Source organism: Arachis duranensis, chromosome 2 (assembly GCF_000817695.3).
Source record: "Arachis duranensis cultivar V14167 chromosome 2, aradu.V14167.gnm2.J7QH, whole genome shotgun sequence".
In the NCBI taxonomy this organism is placed as follows: Eukaryota; Viridiplantae; Streptophyta; class Magnoliopsida; order Fabales; family Fabaceae; genus Arachis; species Arachis duranensis.
Genome location: NC_029773.3, coordinates 85,880,557 through 85,890,454, shown reverse-complemented (window position 1 = coordinate 85,890,454; position 9,898 = coordinate 85,880,557). Strand labels below are relative to the sequence as shown.

The 9,898-nt window shown below is 28.2% G+C and overlaps 1 protein-coding gene across 3 annotated transcripts in view; it reads left to right on the top strand.

The window, feature by feature from the left end:
* Positions 1–5,767, top strand: part of LOC107475490 (pectinesterase 2) — a 57,914-nt gene extending 52,147 nt beyond the window's left edge. For 2 of the 3 annotated variants that reach the window (XM_052256849.1, XM_021135793.2), the window contains one exon: positions 4,766–5,767. In XM_052256849.1, the coding sequence (XP_052112809.1) occupies positions 4,766–5,448 (683 nt within the window). In that variant the 3' untranslated portion in view covers positions 5,449–5,767. Of the gene's footprint in view, positions 1–1,636; positions 2,532–2,823; positions 2,851–4,765 lie in introns of those variants that run through there. The other variant, XM_052256850.1, reaches the window with a different exon arrangement.
* Positions 5,768–9,898: the final 4,131 nt, after the last annotated feature.

Genomic DNA, 9,898 nt, shown 5'->3' with positions numbered 1-9,898 from the left:
ATTTTAATATTTAATCATTAATGATAAAATATATAAAAAATTTAAACTGAATTTTTAAGAAATTAAAATTTTATTATTATTTAAATCATCTAAGTAATTATTATTAACCTATACATAATTATTATTAACCTCTTTTTGAGTTTGTTTGATTTTTGTATAGACTTTTTTTATGCTATTTTTTATTTTTAGGATTCATCAAAAATCAAATTCTAGATTTTTCGAATATAGACCTCTAATATCATGTTATGAAACCACTTATCCTAAAAAAAATAGTATAAGACAAATAAAAAAGAAAATAAAACTTATGTAAAAATCAAACAAATCCAAAAAAGAGACTCTTGTTTAAGAAAAATATTAAAGATATAATCATTAATATTATCTTCTCTTGTCATATTAAACTATTAGAATGAATGGTTTCTTAACAAAATGGACTAAAAAGGTATGGCGTTTAATTTTATAGAGTGAGATGTATATTTTAGAATAAAAGAGAGAAAAGTAAACAAAAAGTGTCATTTTCTCTAATATATATCCCATGGTGCAAGAGTTTTTTTGTTTTAAGATTTAAGTAATAAAAATTGGTATAAGTTTTCTTTTTCTTTTATTTATGGAGTCAATAAAGATTAAACTCTAGACTTTTAAATTATATAAATTTTGATACATAAAATGTTATAAAATTTATTTTTTTAAAATTTAAATTGATAAAAAATAGATAAATAATTATATCTCTATGTTATGAAATTACTTTTTTCAAGAACAAATATTTTTTAATATTATATCATAAAATCACTTTTCTAAGAAATTTAAGATAATAAAAAAATTACATAAATAATTACATCTCTAACACTATAAGTCTGTAATAATACAATACACATGCACCAATTATACATTATTATTGGATTGCAAATTAATTATATAAGTATTAAACTTAATTAGCATGGGGTAAATACATTAATTTTACTATATAATTATAACATGTGTTCATGAAAACCACGGCCCATCCAATTTGATCGACAAAGTAAACAAAAATCTTCAAAAACAGTTTGCACTAAGTTAGCAAACAATTGGCAAAGTAACGTTAGTTCCTTTCTCTTGTATATAAGTTACAGTAATATACAGCTACAACTTAATTAGACCTATATGCCAGTAAGATTAATTGATGTAGTGCAAGGTACAAACATTAATGCAGATTTAATTATATAACAAACTTTACGAGATTAAAAAAATCAGTAATAATTATTGTAACGCGTTTTTTATAGGGTGCATGATTATTGCCGTCACGGGCCAAGTCAGCATATTAAAGAAAGTCAATAGTTCTATATATTTTTTTTCTCCCCTAATAGCTACCTTCTTTTAATTGTTTATAATACTATAGTCTATGATTACTACTAATATATTTGAAAACAAATTAATTCTATTCATACACAAAATGAATGGCAAAAAAAATGTGCATGGAAATTTAGAGCAAAAAATAATCTAGAACATGATTGGAAAAGTAAGACATGGTGAGTAGTAGTCCCATAGTTTAATTTCTTATTAGATGCTTAATTAATTAATTAATCTTCCAACAAACCTAATCTTTTTTTTCTCCCTCTATAAAAAGCCACCAAATATATGACACAAACACAACATACAAGATCCCAAAATCCTCCCTTAGCTTCTTCAATTTTTTTTCCTTACAATCCAATAATTCTTGACTATGGCAACATCTAAGTTGCTATTAGCAACACTTGTAATAAGTGTACCTTTTCTATTTTGTTCTATAGCATATGGTTACTCATTGAAAGACATAAAAACATGGTGTAGCCAAACACCTTACCCTGGACCATGTGAGTACTATTTGAGCAACCATGCATACAACAAACCCATAAAGAACAAATCGGATTTCCTCAAAGTGTCACTACAATTAGCCATGGAGAGAGCACAAAAGGGTCATGAGAACACAATCTCACTTGGCCCTAAGTGTAGAAATGCACATGAAAAAGCTGCTTGGAATGATTGCATTAAACTCTATGAGTACACAATCAACAAGCTCAACAAAACCATGGATCCTAAAACAAAGTGTGACCAAGTTGATGCACAAACTTGGCTCAGCACTGCCCTAACAAATCTTGAGACATGCAAAGCCGGTTTCTACGACCTAGGAGTACAAGATTACATGCTACCATTGTTGTCCAACAACAATGTTTCATGTTTGCTAAGCAACACGCTGTCCTTGAACAAGGTGGCTTTTCAACCACCAAGTTATAAAGATGGTTTCCCAACATGGGTCAAGCCGGGTGACCGGAAACTTTTGCAGTCGTCTTCGGCGGCTTCTAAGGCTAATGTGGTGGTGGCCAAAGATGGGTCTGGAAAATACACCACCGTTAGTGCCGCCGTAAACGCTGCACCAAGTGGCAGCAGTAGGTATGTGATATATGTTAAGGCCGGTGTGTATAATGAACAAGTTCAGGTTAAAGCAAAGAATATTATGTTGGTCGGAGATGGTATTGGAAAAACCATAATCACAGGTAGCAAAAGTGTTGGAGGTGCTAAGCTTTAATTTTAATTTTCTTCAATAAAAAATACTTTGACTTTCGAAAAAAATATTATATATATATTCAAAAGAATTAGTCAATATCAAATTAGATTTTTTTTTAATGAATTCTTTTTCATTATATATTCCATTTTTTTTTGCATTTTAAATTAAAATTCACTCAGACCATAACAATTTATAGCAACAAAACAAAATATATGAATCGGTATTGCTGTTTTTTTTTTTTCATAATTACTTTAATATGCATGGTACAGTTCTTTTGACTTCAAAATAATTTTTGGAGTTAATATGAACTACTAGCAAGAGTGGTACAAAAGGTTTACTGCCATAATATTTTTATCCTCCTTAAATATTTTTTTCCACTTTTAGTTTGCTTCCCCTAGATAACTTAGAAAAAAGCTAATAATTACTATAAATTATATATCAGTTGATGTATACACTTGATAGTGACTAGAATCTAACTTTGTTTTAAGGTAGATTTGGATATATTTAGGAGTGATTATTTTTTTTTTACTTTTAACCTACAAAAAATTATAGCATTAATGTTTGGAATAATTTTTAAAATTAACTTGTAATTTTTTAAAAAATTATTCAAAATATTTATAAAAAAGTTAAAAAATATTTTTCTTGTAATAAATTAATTTATTCTTCTTTTAAAATAGACATTTTTATTTTATGACTCAAAAATTAAATATAAAATAATTTATTTATAAACTATTTTTAATATAAATTTTTATGTTTTAATTTTTTTTAAAATAATTAAATTAAATTATTTGTTAAAACTGATCCTAGCTAGTAATACGTAGGTAGGATGGAAACATTGAAATAACCATTATATTCAAACAACGAACTATATTTGCAGGGAAAACGATATATTCTATACACAGTTGTTTCCTTTACCCTAAATAGTCTGCAAAAGAATTTTTTAGTAAGAAATTATTAGAATAATGAAAAAGATAAATTAAAAGGACAATAATAATTAAATTATGCCTGCCAAAAAAGGTGAAGAAGATTATTATAAAGATTCCATTATGATTTCAGATGCCATATAGTTTTTCAACGAGATGCATTAAACAAAGACATATTATTGAAGATGCATGATGCTCTTCTAATAATAAAAAGCTTTTTTTTTTTTTATTAAGCATTGAAATAATGGTTGGTGTATGCAAACTTCGGTCCACAATAAAAGTGATTTAATTAAGCTAGAATTAGAATATGGCCATATCCATACTTATTTTAATTAATTGGAACTAAGAAAATAACATTTATTTTGTGATAATATAGTTAATCTACGTCAATGTGTGGAATTATTGGCCTTCAAAACAGAAGAAGTACCCTAAAACTTTTCTTGCAAAGCAAGCTAATGTAGGGTATAAGCTTAAGGCTTGTTTTTCAGTTTGGAGAAAGGGACAAAAAATTGACTTTAAATTAACTATAGTCAAAGATAAAGACACGAGGCGTGCTGAATTTAACATTCATAAAGTAATAATTGACATATATATATGGCTTCTAGATTATAGTATTAGTTTCGTGGCTGAGTTGCTCTTATATTTTACTCTTAAATCAAGAAAATGAATTGCACGTTCATCTTCTTAATTACTACATCTTTTAATTTGTTCCAAATACAAAGCATGTCCTATATATTATATTGATATAACCCTATTTGTTCCATGCATATGCATGCTAGTAGGTAGCTAGATTTAGTAATCAGATCTATATATATATATATATGAATTATTAATTACAACAATTTATCTAACATTAGGTTGCTATCAAGACTTTGCTTGAATAAATTTATGTGTTTCTTTTTATTAATATAAATTTTTGTCAAAATGATATAATGACATAAAATTAGAGTTTTATTATTTAAAAATTTAGAGTTCAATTCTTGATGAATTTTACTAAAAAAAATCTATGTAAAAATTCACTAAAAATTATCGCAAAAAAGTTTTAGATAATAACATGGATTTAATTTTGATGCACTAAGCTTTATACGTGGATCCAAACACATAACCTCATATCATAAAAAATAACTATTATTTTGATTGATAGCATAAATAGTCATCTAAAAAAATGAATATAATTGCACGACAGGATACTTTACTTTCAGTACATCTAAATTAAACTCTAATAACATTTTCAAAAGATGGGTTAATATATTAGAATACATATATATTATTGTCACAAAAAATAATATTAATGTTTTTTTTTTAATTTTGTTTAATTTTATAGCCATTACTGGAGATGGATTCATTGCTCAAGATATCACATCCAGAAACACTGCTGGAGCAGCAAATCATCAAGCTGTGGCACTACGTTCTGGATCAGATCTCTCAGTGTTCTACAGATGTGGATTTGAAGGTTATCAAGACACATTATATGTATACTCAGATAGACAATTCTACAGAGAATGTGACATTTATGGAACCGTTGATTTTATCTTTGGTAATGCGGCAACGGTTTTACAAAACTGTAACATTTATGCAAGAAACCCTCCTCAAAAGACAATCACAGTAACTGCTCAAGGTAGAACTGATCCAAACCAAAACACAGGAATCATCATCCACAATTCAAAGATCACAGCTGCCTCAGGCCTAAACCCTAGCTCAGTGAAATCATATCTTGGAAGGCCATGGAAGCAATACTCAAGAACCGTGGTGATGAAGACTTATCTTGATAGTTTGATTAACCCAGCAGGGTGGTTGGAATGGAGTGGTAACTTTGCATTGAACACTTTGTATTATGCTGAGTATGCAAATACAGGTCCTGGTTCTTCTACTTCAAATAGGGTTTCATGGAAGGGTTACCATGTCCTTACTAGTGCTTCTCAAGCTTCACCTTTCACTGTTGGAAACTTTCTTGCTGGAAATTCATGGTTGCCAAGCACTGGAGTCCCTTTTACCTCTGGTCTGTGATTACAGACTCGTATGCATGCATGCAGTTATTTTCATGTGAAATTAATAGTTCAGAATCGTTAAATAATATGACTAAATTGTCATTTAACGATTTTTTACTATCGATTTTAAATGGAAACATCTTCTACCTTGATAATTAATTTGTATGTATTAATTATTTCTAGGTTGATGCCATTTTCATATCTTAAATTCTTCATTATTCTGTACCAGCACATTTTATATACTTTAATTTGGCTGTACTTTATAGGTGAATAAGGCCAAAAAAATAAAAATAAAATAAAATAGCACAGCCAACAAATAGTTTGTTTTTCATGTTGTATTAATTGTAATAGTTCTTGATTATTGAATTGTATAATTAATTACAGATGATTGATTATGAAAAGAAAATATGCAATTTCATGAAGGAGTCTTGTCTAAATATTCTCTCTTCTATTTTATTATTATTTTTTTGGGTCAACATTTGTCTATATTACCCTATGTATGGAAGCTAAATAATAAAGCAGCATCATTCTTACATTTTATTTTGTGAGAGAATCATATATATTATTTAAACGATGATTGTGCTGACCGGTCTCCAAAAGATAAGTCCAGTGAGCGTATATTATTCAAATCTTAACATATCATATTTTAATATTTTGATGATTTCATTTCCTATGATAAATAGAATAAATAGTATATTGGTTGGATCGTGTCCCGGAGTTTCCAACTTAATATAATTGAGAATATGAATGTGACATGCATAGATGTATTATTAAATACCAACATGCATGCTTTCATATATATAGTGTTGATGCCTTGGACAATCTCTATCTATTATTATATGGAATTTGTGCTTATCACAATATGCTCTATCAATTTTGTTAATAGTTACATGAAGAGATTAAGCATGCAATTTACTTATTATTATTAAATTTGTGGCATAATATATATATGTCATATGTGGCGTAAGAGAAACTTTTGCTTGTAGTTTTTGAGAGAGATATTTGTGTAATGTACGCCACCACATGATATGACAAATACATTCCTAAGACTTAAAAGAGAGAGAGATTTATGGGACCTAGATTCTTTTTCTAATAATATAAGACTCTAGTTTTTGCTTTAAATAAAATGGAAAGTACTACTACTTAATTAGAAAGATTTCCTTTAGGTAAATTCTTAAAGAATATATATTTTCTTAATTAAAAGTAGAATTAGATTTTTTACTTACACCGTAAGGAAAAAAATCAGCTGATGATGAAGTCTTGTATTTATTCTCCCGTCTAAATCACTCGTATTTAAAATATGTTTATATTTATATAAGGGGCATCTAGTGTACAGATGTATTTATAAAGATTTTTGTCTTTTATGGTTATTTATTGATTTTAAAAGCGTATCACTAAAAGTGTTGTTTAAAGAGAAAGTGTTTCTTTTAATCGTTAACTTGGCTCTGATACCAATTTTTAAAATGTAATTTATTTTTCAAAATTATTAACTCTTCATATTTTGCTTCGAATGAGTTTATAATTTGTATAGATTTGGTTGGTGGTACTTTATAATTTGTAATTTCATAATCAAAAGTATTGAGCATTTTTACTATTACTAATTCTGATTTCATTTTTATAGTTTTTCAATCTTGTTTTAGTTTATAATATTCTTTTTTGCATTGATTATTGTATATAAAATCTTTTATCTGTTTGTCTTTTTCTTTAATATAATTTTTCAAATCCTCCAAAACTTCTTTTATTTCTACACTTTCTGTTGTTTCTAAATATCTTTTTAATTTTTCAACTTCATTTTCCATTTTTTCTTTCAACAGCTTTAATTCTTTTAAGTCATAATATGATTTTTCAGGCATTTATAAATTTTTTAAGTTTAGCTCCAACTTGTTTATATTTGTTCTTTTTTCTATCCTTTTTATTATAAGGTCATTAATTTCGAATTGAAGATTATTTAATTCTCTTTTATATTCCTTTATTTTACTTTTTAGTTTTTTCGCCCTTTTTCTTTTTATTTTGTTTTCTGGTCTTTCAATCTTTGTATACTTCATTATTTATCTTAGAATTTCTGCAAATTCTATCATCGATTCATCACTATTTTCTAGAAATTCTATTAATTTTTCTAACTCTTCAACTTCTCCTTTCAATTTGTCATGGATTATTTTTAGAGCTTCAAATGCTCTTTGATTTATTTCAGAAAACTGTAAATAATTCAACTGATTTTCTCTTTCAAAGAGCTCTTGTTTCTTATCTTGATAGGTTACATATATTTTCTCTTTATTTATTGTCATAACTTAGTGTTTAGGGTTTCATTTAATTTTTCGACCTTTTTTGTTAATTCTTTTATTTCAGAATTTTCTTCTTTAATCTTTAACTTAGATAAACTTAAAGGATTATTAATTTTGGATTCTCTTATTTGAAAATTCGATAAAACTAATTTTCCTGATGGTTCTTTTAGTAAAAGAACTAGGTTTTCAATAGCTTTATATTTTGGTATTTCTGTTTTTACAATTTTCTGAAATAATTCATTGACATAAATTCTTTCTCTGTTTTTAAATATTATACTATGATGGCTATTTGTTAAAGCATAATTTATTGCATATGTAATTGAAAATGGTTCATCGTCTTGTTCCATTAGATTCTTTCTGTGAAATTTATAAGCCAAACTTATAGATCTTCCAAGACATATCCAAGATGGGCATTGAATTTAACATTTACGTTTGCCAAGTTTCCATGAACAATTCCAATTATTTGATCTATTGGGTCATCAGTAATTCTTTTGTCACAGATTGCTAAGCTTATTGGTGAATTAATTCCTTTCAGATATGTAGATTTGATTAAGACTTGTATAGTACTAATATGAATCCATCCAATTTTAGATCTTTTTTGTTGATCCTTAATTTTCTCAATCTGTTTACTCAATTCTTCATCATTTATCAAAGCTATTTCAAGTTCTCCATTGGCGGATTTTATCTTTATAGGGGCTTCAAGTTGAATTTTTCCATAGTATATTATATTTTTTCTATTAAAAACTTCTTTTAAAAGATTTTGTTTATTAAAATTTTCATTTGATTTGAGATTTAATTCTGTTTTTAGAACAGCCTGTTTTTCATTATCTAATAAGGCAGATAATCTATAATAATCAGATTCTTTCGTTAATTCTAAACTTTCTAAATAATTCATAACTATGAGATTAAGATAAAGGCGTACCTTTCTGGAGAAAAACTTCCTTTATTTAGAATATTTTACATAAGATGTTTTTATCTCCAGAGGGGAGATTGTAGATACTAACTCCAGAGGGGAGTTTAGAATTGGTTTTTCCTAAGGAAATTCTTCTTCAAACTATAGAATCGCCTCGGCCGCTTCCTCCTTGCTCTCCTAGCATATGAGTACTCTTAGCCTCCTGCTTTCTATTGTTTGATACCTTCTACAATTGCCTAAGCAACCTATTTATTATGGTTGGGTCTGATGGACAATTCCCATCCTTACCCTTCTTATGACGTCATTGCTTACGTCATTGTTTATTATCTTGCACCAGTTACATCGTTGGTGCTCTATGATCTAAGCGCTTACGTCACTATGCAATAATGTTGAGAGATGCTTCAAATGTGCTGTCCTCCTCTTTCATTATGTGACCTTCAGATGCGTTGTCTTCTTTCTTTATCATGTGTGTTGATTCCGTTTCATTATTGCTTTCTTCAGATAGCTCTGAGACACATAGCTGGCACTTGTGGTCTTCTCTGTCTTTTATCAAATAGCAGAGATTCCTCTTTATCCCTTCGGGGAGCTTTTCTAAATTCTTGTGTGAGATTCCCTTGTTATCTTTTGAGTTCTTTCGAAGACCCTTGCTAGTGTGCTGGCTAGTCTTCCTTCATGACTGTAGATTGTTAAATCTTGAACTTGATCAATTGGTTGAAAATTTCCTGAGAAGACGGACATGAAGATTACTTGATGTGCTGGAACCAAGCATTCTTCTTCTTCATTAAAAATAGGTTGACTATTCGTAAATTTTAGGGATATATCCCTTGGATTTACGTTGTCAATCATATTTTTAAATCTCTTTACTGCATCAACAAATCCTGCAGGAAACTCACTAATAATTTTTAAATCATTAAAAATTAAAATTGTATCAATTAATCCATACTGAAAAAACTGATAGGTGTCAGATGGGGAAGCATCTGAAAATATAACCAGCTTTGTTAGCTGTTCTTTGGCAATAAGATAATATCCCAGGATTGCCCTTTTTTCTTCAGTCCAATTTAGGACTATGTTAAGGGTTTCTTTGAGATTTGATCTACAGACCCTTTTCTTTTCCTTGATTTCAGCCCTTGTAGGAATGTTTCTTATTATCCCTGTTCTCTGGGTTTGAATTGGAGTTTTATCTGCTCTTTTTAGGGTTTGCTCTGGATGAAGAGTTTCATATTCCCTGAAGGATTCTTTTGCTTCTTCCAGTGTTAAAAATCCTCCTTTATGAA